Source organism: Chlorocebus sabaeus, chromosome 1 (genome assembly GCF_047675955.1).
Source record: "Chlorocebus sabaeus isolate Y175 chromosome 1, mChlSab1.0.hap1, whole genome shotgun sequence".
NCBI lineage: Eukaryota > Metazoa > Chordata > Mammalia > Primates > Cercopithecidae > Chlorocebus > Chlorocebus sabaeus.
Window position 1 is genome coordinate 48,035,426 of NC_132904.1, and position 15,645 is coordinate 48,051,070.

Genomic DNA, 15,645 nt, shown 5'->3' on the forward strand with positions numbered 1-15,645 from the left:
GCTGACTTTCCTAAACACTGTGATTATGCTGGTGTATAATTCTATACTTTTTTGTATCTTGCATCTTTTCTTCAACATTATGTTTGTGAGATTTATATACATTGTTGCATATGGCTATAGTTCTTTTATTTTTATTTGAGTTACTTTCTTGAGTTTAATGTTTTTTAAAAAATAAATTAGATGATATTCTCAAAGGATACAAAAGCAAAAGATATAAAAAAGTACATAATAACATGTCTCCTTCCCATCCAGACATTTCATTCAATCAAAGGCAATCGATGTTTTATGTTTATCTTTCTGGGGAGCTTTTTAGAAATTGGTGATTCATATGTCTTGTCAGGATTAGAAACTGTGGATCCTTGGAGAACTAGTGGGTATCTTAGGCAGATTGCTTAACTTTCCCACATCAGTGAAGCATACTGCTTTAGAAGATTGTTGATAAGCCTTTGCTTTGGAGTGCTCTTTCCTGAACTTTCCAAGAGCTTGGAGTGCCCTTTCCTGAACTCTGAAAAATTCTTAAAACCAAATTAGACTGAGAAAGAGGGAATTTAGGAGGTGGAAGGCGTGATGGTCATTAGTCCTGCGAGTGGGTATTCATGGCAACCAGGGGCCGGTCTGTCAATATGTAGAGGAACCACAGCCCTCACAGAGCATAGTGGACAGGGAGTTTCAAGGAAAATGGTTGCATTCATCACATTCTAGGGAATCAGCTGCATGGTAGACAGTGAGTCACTCATGCTGACCGCCTGTTCTGAGTCAGGAAGGAGGAAATATTTTGTAACCATGCACATTTCTGATAGAAAGGCCAGGAGGATGTAGACTCTGTCCTTGTTCAGGTCCCCACCCTGCTGAAGGAGCCAGAGCTTATGCAGGGCCAGTGAGCCAGCTCAGGCTAAGCTGAGTGGGTAGATGTTATTCTCCAGGTGGGTGGTGCTGTCATAAGCATGGAAGTCAGGGCAGGGTTAGCAGCCTGCCTGCAATGTGCACTCCAGGTGAGCGGAGGGAGCAGTTTGGCACAGCACCAAGGCTACGGACCCGGAAGACTTGAGTCCTGGGTTTTGGGACAGTTATACAGGTAACACTTTGCAGAATAGAAACTGTATACATCTGAGGGGATAGAGGAGCAGAGGCATGTCCCTTCTTCACTGCTCCTCCTAGAGAAGTGTGAGTGCTCCTTGGCTGAGGCAGCTATGTTCTGTGGCTCTGATGTGGCCTGTTCCTGCCCTTTAAACCTCCACGGTGGCAGTACCCAGCAGTCCTCCCTCCAGCTCTGTCTCACTGACCACTGGTCTGGTTCTCTTTCTCAGCAGGAAGATGAAGCCCCTCCCAGGCCCCCACTCCCCGAACTCTACAGCCCAGAGGACCAGCCCCCGGCCGTGCCGCCTCTGCCGAGAGAGGCCACCATCATCCGGCACACGTCTGTGCGGGGCCTCAAGCGGCAGTCAGATGAGAGGAAGCGAGACCGGGAGCTGGGGCAGTGTGTGAACGGGGACTCCAGGGTGAGCGGGAAACCCTGGGACTGCCACTCTGCATGTGGGGAAAGGGAAGGGGGTATGACACTGGCAGGTCACATCACCTGGGTCTCTGCCCATAGGTGGAGCTGCGGTCGTATGTCAGTGAGCCTGAGCTGGCGACCCTCAGCGGGGACATGGCCCAGCCCTCCCTGGGACTTGTGGGCCCTGAGAGCAGGTACCAGACGCTGCCAGGCAGAGGTAAGGCAGGGTCCTCCCTGGAGTTTCTCTGGGAATCCCACCACACTGCTTCCAGCCTTCAGATGGTGCCTTGTACCCTTCTGCCTGCAGCTCCAGGCCTAGGAGTGAGCAGCAGCTCTCAGGGGGCTCTGGGCTGCCAAGAGGGAGGACCTGGCCTGCCTTCCTCTGGCCCACATCATGATTCGCTTCCTCTTTTGTTATATCTGTCCCCAGGAACAATGATAATAGCAGTTACTAGAAAGCCTGGCACTGTTTAAGTACTTTATATAGACGTGATATTCACAACAATTCTATGAGGAAAGTACTGTCATCCCCATTTTAGAGACACAGAAACTAAGGCCCAGGGAAATTAAATAACTTGCCAATTAGCTGATCATTGGTGGAACCAGAAGACCATCCCAGTGCTCTGGCTCCAGAGTCACTGCACCCTGCAGGCTGGGTTGCTGGGTGGCTGCCACCAGCTTGTCCATCTCAGACCTTCCAGAGTGCTTCTGTCTCTCGAATGAACCCTCAATGAACCCTTTCCTTAAATGTCTTCTTGCCAGTTGAGTGTCCTCACTTTCCTCCTCACCCCAAGTTGGGTTGTGCAGGGTGCCTAAGAATAGATCAGGGAGTGAAAGGCGTTCCTGCCCCTCCAGTCTTTCCACCTGCCAGGCAGCCCGGTCATCTGCATGTAAGGAAAGCCTGCGGTGGTCCACAGATCTACAGGGACACTGCCCTCCATCAGGGACAAAGGTCACCCCTGGGCTGGCCCCCATCCTCTATTGGGGACCTTGCTCTTCCAGGCCCTGGGGAGGAAGAAGAGAAGTAAGGGTGGGTCACTGGCTGGGTGCTCTTGGTCCTCCTACAAGAATGTGTGATGAGGGAGATGCGGGAACCCACCCACACCAGCACAAACATGCTCGCACTTCTCTTTCCTCATGAAGGGCTGTCAGGGTCCATGTCAAGGCTCCAGCAGTCGTCCACCATTGCTCCCTACGTCACACTCCGGAGGGGTCTCAATGCCGAAAGCAGCAAGGCGACCTTCCCTGTGAGTGGCCTTGAGCTGTCGAGGACCTCCCTGCTCCTTCACATGGGGAGGGAGGGTCTCCCAGGGGGATAGTAACTGGCCATCCCGTCAGCCCTGGGGATGGCCTCTGGGGTGGCCTCAGCCCCTCCTGAGCTCCCTGTCACCCACTGCCCACCAAGGAGGGCATCCTGCCTTTCTGGCCTGTCAGGGTGGCAGGAGGGAGCTCAAGAAGCCTGCATCCTGGGTTCTGGCCTCACTGGACAGGCCTGAGCCTCAGTGTCTGCATCTGCAGAATGGGTTCTGCTCAGAAAGCTCCTGAGGGTTGGGGGCATCGTGTTGCTTAGAGGAAATAGTTCTCTAAGTCCAAGAGGAGCCCAACTAGAGTGTGCATGTGTGTGCATGTGCGTGTGCATGGGTGTGAGAGACAGCGGGAATGCAGCCAGTGGGGTGGCTGTCCTCTGCATGCCCAGCCCAGCCGTTCTGTGTCTCTCTTGCCTGCTTCCTCTTCCTCAGAGACCCAAGAGTGCCTTGGAGCGCCTGTACTCAGGGGATCACCAGCGGGGCAAGATGAGTGCGGAGGAGCAGCTGGAGCGCATGAAGCGACACCAGAAGGCCCTGGTCCGAGAGCGCAAAAGGACACTGGGCCAAGGGGAGAGGATGGGCCTGCCCTCATCTCGCTACCTCAGCCGGCCACTCCCTGGAGATCTTGGCTCAGTATGTTAGGAGGGGCCAGGCAGCGGGGCAGGGACAGGGAGCCGAGTGCCCCTCAGAGTCCCCCAAACACAAGCATATCACACCTCCCAGTGAGCGAGCCATCCATTGACCTAAATGGTTCAGGGAACACCCCACGACACAGGCTGGACAAATGCCTGGTTAGAGGATGACCTGAACCAGAGCTGGAGTGAGGATCAAACAGGCCCAGGAGCCTGAGGAAACAACCAGTCAGTCCTCCCAGCCGCGATGGAGAGGGGTCTTTGCAGGCATTCAGAATCTCAGCAGAATTCAGGATCTGGGAATACAGGGTTCAGAGAGGAGAGGAGGAAGATGGTGACATGATTTGATTAGAAGCACAAGCAAACCGATCAGCCTCCCACACCTGCCAGCAGATGCTGTGTGAGGGCGCTGGAGTACCGGGTCACACCCCTGCCCCAAGGGCCTCTGGTCTCCCTGGGCTTGCAGTGCAGAGGCCTCAGGGGTGTCAGGGAGAGCTGGAGAGGCCTGTGCTGCTCCCTGGTGGCGCTTCCTGGCGCTGTGCCCTGTCCACAGTCACCTTAGGTCCCTTTAGAAACGTTCCATTTGACTTTTCCCTGTTGTGTGAAATCCCATGTTTCCCTAAACCTCTAGCCTGATTGTTCTTTCCCTAATTCATTGCACAAGCTCCTTTGCTTTTAGTGTTACCGCTCGTTGCCTCTCTAATCCTGCCTGATTGTGTTTACAGAAGCTTCTGATTTGCATTGAACGTGCTCTAACTGGCCTGTGCTACTTGTTACCGGGCTTGTAATAGTGGTTCTTGTCTCCATAGCCCGTTGAGTGTTCCCAGATGTGACTCACCTTTCTGCTGCCCTCTTCATGCAGGCCTACTGACTCATAATTCACTTGTCCCGAAAGCCACCCCACAAGCCTGAGCCAACCTGCTGCCCGAGGCCACGGTCATTGGCAGAGGTCTGGGCATTATTAATTTATAAAAATCCATGCCTTACACCTGGATGGTAGACAGAGACTTCAGAGACTGCACGTTTGAATACATTCTCCCAAGACTGAGGTTGTTCGGTTTTAATTCCTCTAGTCCAATCACACAATTTCTTTTGGAAAACCTTTTGTGTTTCTGCTATTTAATAACTTGAAGGGATAGCAAAATATACTGTGTATTCAGAGGGCCTCTCTGCAGCTGTTAGCTCAGACACCAAAGGGGTAAGACCCAGGGCATTCATATCTTTAAAAGCTGCAAACCTGGTAACTTTTAAACTTTTAAAACAAATGTCATATGGGGTAACACTGACCTTTTATAATTTGATGTCTCAAATGTAGAGATTATTTAAAACTCGTAACTTGAATACCTTGTAATTTTTCTCTTAAAAAAAAAAAGACTTGTGTAAGTCTCTGCATCAACGCCAATAAACATGTTGCTTAATAATAATGGATTGGCGTGGTTCTTCCCCAGGATACCTTGTAGAGTCTAGTGAACTTTTCCTGTTTGTGGAAACAATCAGGCTGGGTTTAAATGAGGACTTATCTCTATTTGGAGCATTTGTGAGCGTGTAAGGAAATGAGTGTTTTCTTTGTGAATCATTAAATTGATTTTTTCATCCTTGGAACTTCAATTGCCTAATCCTTTCCAACAATAATTGGAAACCATCACCTAAGAGCGATTACACTGCTTTGAGGTTATTAGTGAGAGCTTGTGCATGAATGGGTGAAATGCGCAAATATGGCTCTGGGTTTGGGGTTTTGGAGGGACTTGAGGAGGCATCAAAGACAATCAGGACCATTTGGGGGGCTTTGAGGTGGATGGATGGGAGAGAGGAGGTGACCTGGGATAGATAAGCATCTGCTTTGGTTCTGCTCAGGGGAAGAGAGATTTTGAGCCTACTCTATTCTCAACAACCTGCTCAGAGGTCAAAGGCCTGTGAGGATGCAGGTCCTGGGTCAACAGGAAACCACCACGGAGCTGGACAGTCATGGCTGGATCTTATGGGTTAGATTTTCCCTTTTGGGAAGCTTGTTACAAAGTTGATACTATGAAACAGACTTAGAAACATTCCATTTGATTTAGCATTTCAATTTTATATGATTTAGTTTTTTTTTCTAATTTAAAGAAAACATCTATCTCAAATAGATGGGTCTCACACAGCAGTTTGTCTGCCTCATTGGCTCCAAGCTGCCCTTGCTTGTACCTCCCCAGCCCTGCTGTGAGTGCAATATCCCCCACCTACAAATGTTACCTTGTTGAAAATTTCCAATAGAAAGACCCTTGGTTATTCCTCTTGCTTAGCAGGGCCTTGAAGGGCATGTTTTTCCATTAACTCTGAGCCTGAGGCATATGTCTCCTGAACCAGCTGTAGAGAGTGGAAGGGGCAAATCCCTTCTCTAGAACTCTGTCCCAAGTTGTTTGGAGGTCACCCTCTCTGGGAGCCTTCTGTTTCCCTGGGGGCCACTGTGAGCCTGAAGTCATGAGTCTTAGACCTATGCCCTGAGAGTGTGTGTTTGAAACCTCTGGGAACCCAGATCAGACAGCAATTAGCAGTCTGGAACAACCCATATGAAGGGGACAGCGGCTTCGTTCTCTATTGCACATACAGCTTTTCCCTAATGGGATCACAGGTTCATCTTCCAAAGAACCCCATGGAAAAGGTGACCAGCTGGGCCCTTTCAGCAGTCAGAAAGCGACTACGTTTAACCCTCTTGTTCTGTTGCCAGTGGAAGCGTGAGCAGGACTTTGACCTGCAGTTGCTGGAACGGGTCGTGCAAGGGGAAAAAAAGGACAAGGAGGAGAATGGCTGGTTGAAAGTGCAGGCCATGCCTGTCACTGAGTTGGACCTGGAGCCTCAAGACTATGACTTGGACATCAGCAGAGAGGTGAGGGCAGGCGCTTCCTTCATGTCCTCCAGGAGACATGGCCTTCAAGCTACCAGCCTGATCCACCTTCCCACTGTGGGGTATCACCCTGAACAGGGACATGGCTCAGCTTCAGTGTGGCCTAGGAGAATGGGTGGATAGCAGCTTGAGGCAATGAAAGGAGGCCAGACGTTTCAATGAAGGTTCAAATCTCTCTCTAATTTAGGGCAAATTGTAATTTTAGCTTCTCTGTGCCTCAGTTTCCTCAACAGTGAAGTGGGTTGTGAAGAGGATTAAGTGACTCCACATGTTCTCTGGAGGTTTAGCGACCAAAGCAATCAAAGCCACATAGTAGGCACGTGAGCAGCAGTTGCTATTGTTAGGAAATGTTCCCTGCAACACCAGGGATTGGCTTTGCAACTGGCTGGTGAGGCCAACTTGGGCAGTCTGACTAGGGGAAAATGGGGGGCAGGTTTGAAAATCACAGGTGAAAATTTCCAGCCATGATAGAAGCTAGGGGACAGTGCAGTTCTGGTCTGAATTCTTCTGGTGCCCTCTGGTGGCTTGTGTGCATCATGACAGGGCAGGCCCAGGAGAGCAAGTAACTGCTGGATCTACCCATCAAGAAATGTCTCTACCCAAGGGGAGAGAAAGGGAACTCAGGGTATGACACAGTCAACATCTTCAAGATGTAGATGGTCTCCTGGGGCCTATGTCGATGCTATTCCTAAGCTCTGCAGGGCAGTGTCTATGGCTGCTTGGTTCACCTTTGTATCCCTAGCCCCTGGCACAGGGCCTGGCACACAGTGGGTGCGTGGTACATCTTTGCTGCATGAAGACTGTGTGGAATGAATCACACAGTGACCCATAAATGTGCCAAAGGCATTTGTACAAGGACTTGGCCTGCCTGGAAATGGCACAAGAGGAAATGTTATCACCACATGAAGGATGGATCAAGGCGAGACCTCAATAAAACTTTTCCCCAGGTCTGTGTGATAGGAGAGTGAGTACTGAGGAGGACCTTGTCTTCTGGAGCCTTCCTGCTGTCTTAAGAGGCAGCGCCAGGCCTATTCACAAGCTGATTTGCCAATGGTATCTACCTGACTCTATATGTTACGGGTTCCTGTGGTCTTTGGGAACAAAGAAACAGCGTGTGGATAAGATAAGTGTCTATAGAATTGCTGAGTTTTGGGGTCTGCTGGGGCTCTAGGAGTTAACAAGGCTGGTCCCCTGCCCAAGACCTTGTTCTTTTGCCATCTGAAACAGCCAAAGTTCTGTTGTGTTCTTAGATTCACAAAGGAAGCCCCGACATGCTGCCTTGGCAGGGAAAGTGTGTTCTGTAGTGTCCTGATTGCCTGCCAGTCCAGGGAAAATGTTCTTCCTTATCTCTAACCTAAATTCCTCCTGCTACAATGTAATCTGCTTCCTTCCTCTAAATCTGTCCTCATTGGAGTAACAGAGAAGAGCTTATTTCTTGCCATCTCCAGCAGCACGAAAGGGCTGCCTGTGGGTTTAAGTCCATGACCAGGTTTGCCCTGGGATTGGGTTAAGCCCGTTTTTAGGAGCTTCAACCTACCCCATTTTAGTGTGCTTTTGTAATTCAGGGAGGAAAAAGTTCCTGGAGCATGCAAAAGCTTCCTTTAGTGTTCTTAGTCCAAGCAAAGTTTCATCAAGCCGAGTTTGCCACTAGTTCTACGGGAGATGCTGGTGAGGTGGAATTTGGGGCTTCTTCCTCTGGCCAGCAGTAGATTCAGCATAGCTGCCTCCTGTCTAGATCAGAAGAGTTTTTTTAGGGACAGAAAGCACCATCACATCCTTTCATTCACCCACCCGTCAATCATCCATTTATCCATTATCCATCCATTCAGGGAGATTTAGTTGGAGGGCTACTAAGTACTAAATCCATGCATTAGACAGAGGGAGACAATGGCGAACGGAAGTGAGGGGGTGGAGGGGATCAGAGAAGGCTTCTCAAAGTGAGGTTGAAAAGATGAGAGTCAATGGAACAAAAGGGAGAGCTTCCCAGATGGAACAGAGGCCCCACTGTGGGCAGGGAACTGGAGGGGCTGATTGATCAGTGGCTGCAGAGGTCATCAGGGGTCAGGTCACTTAGGGCCTTGACGGTGGCATTAAAGATGATCATTTTCCCGAGAGTTTGTAGTCTAGCTATCTTGCTCTTCCCTTCCGCCAGCCTGTAGGAGGTTGTCTGGTGGAGTGGAAAGAACACGAGTTTTGGAGTCGGACTCAGGTTCAAACCTGGATTCCACAACTTACTAATTTTGTGATCTTAGCAAGTTACTTAGCCTCTGTGGACTCCGCTTGCTTCCCATGGTGGGAGGGGACGGGGGTGGGAAAAGCGGCTAGTCCTAAACCCAGACATCTGAGTGTCTCCCTCTACCACCTCCTGGCCTCTCCCCAGTTGTCCAAACCAGAGAAGGTGTCAATCCCTGAGCGCTACATGGAGCTAGATCCCGAAGAGCCACCTAGCCTTGAGGAGCTGCAAGCGCGTTACCGCAAAGCCGAGAAGATCCGCAACATCCTCGCCCGGTCAAGGTCAGTCCTCGCTTACTCAAGCATTGGCAGGTCACCCTGACCCCAGGTGGTATCTCTACCATGTGGGACCTGGGCCAGGCTGGCTGGGATGCATGTTTTGCCAAGTCTTTGTCTCAGGTAAGCCCTACTCATTGGAGGGGGCTGGCTGGTACATTGCCAGCAGATTAGCAAGGAAGCTGCCTAGGTCATCTGGAAAGGCCTGCAACATTTGTAGAGGCTTCTTGTCCTGGGCTTTCACCTCCAATTCTGTGTCCCAAGTGACCCTAGCAAGTGTGGAGAGTGGAGCCAAGCATGGCGTGAAGCGGACCTAGTTGGAGATCAGCTCCAGTGATGGTCCTCCCAGCATTTGGGCCTGTGCACCCTCATGCAGACCAGCAGATCAGAGCCAAGGGTGCCAGCCTTGTCCCTAGGGCACCAGAGGCATTGCCCACTCCCCTGGATGCTGGCCTGGGGCCCTCTGAAGTGACTTGACTATCCCCTCAGCCTCAATAGCTTCAGAAACTTAATCTTGTTTGTATGCCTCCATTTCAGAGCTGGCTTAGCCATTTCATGTCTGAATTTAATAAGAGCCTCCAGCTAGATCTGTGAACTTAAGGTCTGTGGCCTTCCCAAAAGAGGAACAAAGCTGTGATCGTTTGGGTGTTTGGGGGAAAGCATGTACCTTTGTCTAGGGAGAAAGTACCACAGTTTTTGTCTGAACCCCCTCAAAATGTTGAGAACCTCTAGGCCAGGGAGACCCTCCACTCCTGAGGCTGCTGCCCAGGGCAGGAGGGCCCATGGTCTGCTTCCGACCCTCCTGCAGCATGTGCAACCTGCAGCCGACCTCAGGCCAGGACCGGAACAGTGTGGCTGACCTGGACTTGCAGCTGCAGGAGCAGGAGCGCATCATCAACATCTCCTATGCCCTGGCCTCCGAGGCCTCCCAGCGTAGCAAGCAGGTGGCAGGTAAGGCCATGGCCCAGCCCCCAAGGCCTGGATCCTACCCACTGCACCTGTGGACTTGGGCCCAGCATGGCCTGTTCCAAAGCCAGTAGAAAATCAAGTGTCAAGGATGGTAGTTGAGGGTCAGTGGTGTGTTCCCCTGACCACTGGGCATCCTGTCCCATGAGCACAGCAGGACTTGGAAGGGAAGGTGGGGCAGGTCATACAGTGGGGGAGACCAAGGGGGCCCAGAAGCTCAGAAGTATCAGGGGAAGGCGGTCCCAGGAGGAGCAGTGCTGCTACCCCACTTCCTCGGAGACTATGAGCTAAGAGCAGGCTTTTCAAGGTTTTGATCCAAGGGGCTAAGGCTTCTGACCTCATGAAGAAGGGGGCAGGAAAGTGGTTGATGCTTGAATTTCTTCCTGGAGCAAGGCAGAAGGGGGCCCCTCCAGACCTCCCTGGTCCGCTGCCTTGGTCTCTAAACTAAAGCCAGTGTTCACCTTGTCAGAGTGTATTGTGCCAGAAAGTATGGGATGAAAAACATAACACCATGGGATGAGAACATGTGTGTGTGTGTGTGCGTCTCAGCATGTGTCTGTGTGTCTGTGTATGTGTGTCTGTGTGTATGTGTGTCTCTGTGTATAAAAGGGCTGCTCTTTCTCTCAGTCAGGAAGGAGACTGCAGGCTCCTCCTTCCACTCACAACTCACCTGCCTGTGTGTGCCTTGTGCCTTCACAGTTCACCCGGTACCATTTCTGCCCCAGTGCAGAGGCCACTGTGTGTCTGGGTGGTGCTCCTGGCCAGGTGTGTTCCTTCTGGGGAGGGGGCAGCCATAGAGCCTGAAGTGGTGTCATGGCCCCTACCAATTCTCCAACCCTGGCCAAAGGGTCTAGAAGTAGCCAAGGATGTGGCTGGCAGAGCCCTCAGAGGCCTGGGCCTGGGGGGTCTGGTCTGGGGATCAGAGAGCTTTGCTGTGGCCCCAGAAGGCCATGAGAGTGACTGACAACAAGGGGAGGGGCCATAGTCATAGTCAAAACCTGTTCTCTGTCCCCCACAGCCTGATCCTGCACAGTCCTTGAAATCTCTGCTGTCCTCAGTCCCTTCGAGCACATGCTGAGTGGGCTGAGAGTTGGCCAGTGTGGTGTTCTGGGACTAGGGATGCGGGAGATGACTCATCCAGACCTCTCCTCCTAATGACCCTGGGGCTCATCTTAGCAGCTTTTGAGCTCCTTCTGGGGAGGGTTCGAGCAGGGGCGGCTCCCCCACCATACCGTGCCCTCCTCTCGCCTTGCTTGCTCTAACCCTGGGAGGTCTGCCATCCTCGGCCTCCTTACTGCCAGCAGATGAGCGCCCCCAGCCCTAATATGCTGTGACCAGTTTCCAGGGCCTTTCTCACTTCCTAGTCAGAGATGATTTTTGCTGCGGCCTTTCCTCACTCTTGATCCCTCTCTCCATCGCAGAAGCATATCCAGGAACTGCAGGTTGACCCATCTGGTTCCCCACCAGGCCCCATGGATCTGTCCCTCACCCTCAAGCCCAGGCCCTTCGTGGTGGGCAGCAGGGCCTATGCCACTGCAGCCTGCCAAATGGGGCATCTGGTGCTGCAGGAGCTGACGAGGAGTCTAACACACCGCTTAATTCCTGTTGCCCCATCTAGCGCAGCAGCTGGCCCTCCTCCCGCCTAAAGGCCCCCTGTCTCCCAGGATGGTGCCACCTTACCCCCCTTTAACCAACGGACTCCACTACACCTTTGTCTAACACCTTCCAAGTAAGAGCCCCTGCCTGGTGTGCCCCTGCCTGCTCCCTGCGCCTCCCTAGCGCTGAGCTCCTCACCTCCCTGCTGTGCTGAAATGATTGCAGTGCCACCTGCTGACGCCTCCTTCCACTGGCAAAGCGGCCGCTGTGGGGACTGTCCTGACTGGTAGGCAGGTGGGAAAGTGATGCTTTTTAGGAATTCAGTCCTCAGTGGCTCTAATACAATAGGGACTGAGTGATCCACCCTGCTGCCTCCCTGAAATCTCTAGAACCAGAACTATGCCCCCAACCCTTGCTCTCCTCAGTAGAGCAGCCTGATGCCCAAGAACCAGTGCAACCCACACTGCCAGCCTCAGGGGACTGGAAGAGTTAGATCTTGGCCTTTCAGGGCTTTGGCCAAAGAAATGGAAGAACTGTAAGATTGGGAAAAGTCCAGTTCTACAGATGAGGAAACTGAGGCCCAGTGAGGGGCCGGGGCTCATTCCAGGTCACAAAGAATTGGTGTCAGTGCAGAGGCTGGGACTGCCTTTTTGGTCACTGGGCACTTTAAGAGGGAGAGAAAGGGAAGCCCAGGGCAACGTGAAATTGGCCGTCAGCCAGGCAGAAAGCTCTGGCACCACCCCTACCAAGCCCTCCCCATGTGGGCATCTAGTGATGAGAGGCAGTGCGGGATGAGGAGGGAGCCCTGCAACAGGAGGCCGGCATCTGGTCCAGTCTCAAGTGAGTTCTTGGCCTGAGCCTGTTGCTTCGGAGCCCATTGGTTCACCTGGACAGGGGAAGGTCAGACTGGTGGTCTGGGCAGTCCTTTCCCTGACATCCCATCCCACTATCATTTTGCAGGGCTTTCCCCTCTCCTTCCTTTACATATACTGTGGTTAACGTTGTTGAGTGCCTGCTGTGTGCCAGGCATTGTGCTAAGCATCTCTTTCGATCCACACAACAACCCTATGAAGATATTTCCCCCCATTTTACAGATGAGAAAACAAAAGCTCAGAGACCTTGAGGGATTTGCACAAGGAATCACAGCTTGTAAGTGCTGGGGTTTGAACCCCTTTGATGTGAGTTCAGAGCCTTTGTTCCCCATCACCACTCATGGATTCATCTGGGCCGCCCCAAGCAGCTCTAAGTGTTTGGAGAAAGAAGTGAAAAGAGGGAGAGAGTGTTTGTGCTGCAGGAAACAAAGCATGATTTTTTGTCAGGTGTCCATCCTGGGTGTTCCCCCTGCCTCACAGCAGAGCCAGCAAGTCCCTGCCAGCCTGAGCATGGAAGGACGAGGCCAGCCTCCTTGGGCCAGGTTCTAGGAGGTGTGGAGGAGATGATTGAGGAGCCATAGGGAAGTGCTCTAGCCAGGTCCATTGTGAAGGCCACGCTTGGGGGTGTGGCTTTCTCCTACAGATCTGAGCACAGTAGCAGCGCTCAGGCACAGAGAGGCAGGAGAGAGACTCTGTTCCTACTGGGTTTTGGTGCCCCCATTGCTGTGAGATCGGCCTTTTATACCCTTTTTGGAGTACTGCATTTCTTCTTACCCTCACAGCATCCTTGTTAAGAAGTGGGTATGACCACCATGTTTTTTAGGTTAGAAAAACAAGGCCCACAGAGGTCAAGAGCACTACCCACATTCAATGAAGGGCAGGGCCAGACTGCACCCTTATTAGAGTCTTTGCCCTATCAGGATGGGGACCTAATTTAGGGGCCAGCATGTGTCTAGCAGTGGAGTAGGGGTGCAGGGAGGGTGGGGTGAGAGCCCCATGTGTCCTAGAAGCTGAGGGTCCCACAGCGGCGGCCGCATTGCCGGAGCCCCCTGCTCTGCTGCTCTGCCTGTCCGCCTATCTGCCATTCTGTCATGTGTGTGCAGACGTGCCTGCTCCCTGGATGTGAGCAGGGCTCCTGCCAGCTTCTCACTGTCGCCTGTGCTTTTTGCCAGCCCGGGCAGTGACTGACCCGTGACTCAGCACACGAAGGAGAAGCCTGGAGCCAGGGGCCCAGTGGAACCAGCTTCCTCCATGGAGATGACCTTTCTGCCCCCAAGGAAACCACTTCCAGCTGAGCAGGGAATCTGGCTGGAGGAAGGAGCAGCTTACTGACTACAGGTGTTCACCACAGACCAGGTCCTAATATGCACCCGCTAGTTTAGCTCAGACTCCTCTCTACATATGAATGGCAAAGGCACTTTTGATACACACTGTAAAATACACTGTATTTTAGAATCGGAATCTATTTTCTAATGTTCACCTCAAGGGCTGAGTGGCAGGAAGGGTGAGGATGCAGGACTTTGCAGCTGCACATACAGATTCGGGTACTTTGGGTGACAGGTGTTGGGGGGTGGAAAGGGCGGGGCAAGCAGAGGCTAGTCCAGCTTCCAATGACATTAGGAGAAAGTGAGATTTGAAGAGGTGTTCCCAGTAGACTCCAGCAAGAGACTGGTTGGCGTGCTGTCTGGGAGTAGAGGGAACCTTGGCTGCAGAGATCAGCTGTCCCTGACCTGATGACCCGCTCTATGTGAAACTCCACCAGGATCGCACATGGAGCCCAAGTCTGTGCCTTGCCCCTTGGGTTTGGCTTAGGGGCAACAGTGTGTTCAAGAGTACTGGGGCCCACAGGCTTCCCTCAGCAAAGGGCTCTTGTCAGAAAGAAAAAAGCAGTTTGCTTTCTCTTTTTTTTTTTTTTTTTTTTTTTTGAGACAGAGTTTCACTCTTGTTGCCCGGGCTGGAGTGCAGTGGCGCGATCTCGGTTCACCGCAACCTCTGCCTCCCGGGTTCAAGTGATTCTCCTGCCTCAGCCTCCCGAGTAGCTGGGATTATAGGCATATGCCACCACGCCCAGCTAATTTTGTATTTTTAGTAGAGATGAGGTTTCTCCATGTTGGTTAGGCTGGTCTTGAACTCCCGACCTCAGGTTATCCACCCGCCTCAGCCTCCCAAAGTGTTGGGATTACAGGTGTGAGCCACCACGCCTGGCCTGCTTTCATTTTTAACAGTACACATTGAAGTACAGAAAATGTGAGAGAAAGCAACTTTCATTGTATTATAGCAATAAACTCCATACTGGGTGACATCTACCTAGAAATTCCTTCCCTCCAACCAGGCCGTGATGGGAACCTTTGCGGCCTGCCCTTGGAGAATCCTGGGTTGGCTTCCCTGGGACTCAGGTCTGGTGGCAGGAGGGCAGCAGTGTGCCCCCACCATCCCTCATGGACATAATGGCAGGACTTTGATTTGACTTCCAGCCCCACATGAGGAGGGGGGCTACCAAGCCAGGTGCAGTGTTTGTGGCCCTTTATTTAAGTTGTGTTCTTATATTATTCTGCATATAAAAAATGACGTTTAAATGGAAATACAACAACAACAAAAACCTCCATTGGGTGGAGCCACACTTTAAATGAAAATTTCTCTTTGACTGTGCTCAGAAAAAAATAGAATTTTGAATATATTCAGCAGTTGTTGTCTATTTTTAACTAACTCCATATGCTGCCAGTATCGACTTCATGACATTTGCCAAAATAAAATTTTATTTTTGCCTTTGTAAGATTTTCTTCGATAAAATGAAATGAATATTTTGCAAGAAAAAGTTAATTTAAAAATGTAATGGTTTGCAAAAAAATGTGATGTACAGATTAAAATATTAACCTGATACGTTTCCTGTTTCTCGCTGGCTATAGTCTCTGGTGAGTGGCCTGTGTACATTTGTTTCCATTTCTTTGGAAAATCCCCACTGTCAGCTCTCGGTCCTGCTTCTGTTTACCTATGAAAAGTTTCTTCTGGTGATGGTTCCTTGACATTTGATTGACTGTAGAGGCCTGGAGTGAGGAGGCCTGTGCTTCTGGGCCCCTGGCTAGGCTTCCACAGCTGCTCAAGGCAACCCCCTACCCCATCCCAGTCAAGGAGCCGCTGGGCTGTGGACTCCCTCATGGGGCCGGTTTTGTCAGACAGACTGCAGTCCAATTCAAGACAGTGCAGGGAACGCTGCAGGCCCCCTGCCAACCCACTTGCTGCTGGCTCGCTCCTGGGAGGCAGCTTAGTGACGGACCATTGCAAACTGGATTTGTATTTAATTCATTTTGACTTGTGATGTATGCTCAAAACAGAAGGCAAGAAGCCAGTTCCATTGAGGGGTGTGTATATTTCTGAGCTTGTTGTTATG

General features: G+C 51.4%; 1 protein-coding gene across 8 annotated transcripts in view; it reads left to right on the plus strand.

Moving 5' to 3' along the window:
- Positions 1-15,135, plus strand: part of PLEKHA7 (pleckstrin homology domain containing A7) — a 231,690-nt gene extending 216,555 nt beyond the window's left edge. For 3 of the 8 annotated variants that reach the window (XM_037997516.2, XM_037997521.2, XM_037997522.2), the window contains 9 exons: positions 1,308-1,499; positions 1,595-1,712; positions 2,639-2,742; positions 3,235-3,435; positions 6,139-6,297; positions 8,696-8,829; positions 9,632-9,774; positions 11,408-11,518; positions 13,430-15,135. In XM_037997516.2, the coding sequence (XP_037853444.2) occupies positions 1,308-1,499; positions 1,595-1,712; positions 2,639-2,742; positions 3,235-3,435; positions 6,139-6,297; positions 8,696-8,829; positions 9,632-9,774; positions 11,408-11,508 (1,152 nt within the window). In that variant the 3' untranslated portion in view covers positions 11,509-11,518; positions 13,430-15,135. Of the gene's footprint in view, positions 1-1,307; positions 1,500-1,594; positions 1,713-2,638; positions 2,743-3,234; positions 4,811-6,138; positions 6,298-8,695; positions 8,830-9,631; positions 9,775-11,407; positions 11,519-13,429 lie in introns of those variants that run through there. The other 5 variants (XM_037997519.2, XM_073018025.1, XM_037997517.2 and 2 more) reach the window with 4 other exon arrangements.
- Positions 15,136-15,645: the final 510 nt, after the last annotated feature.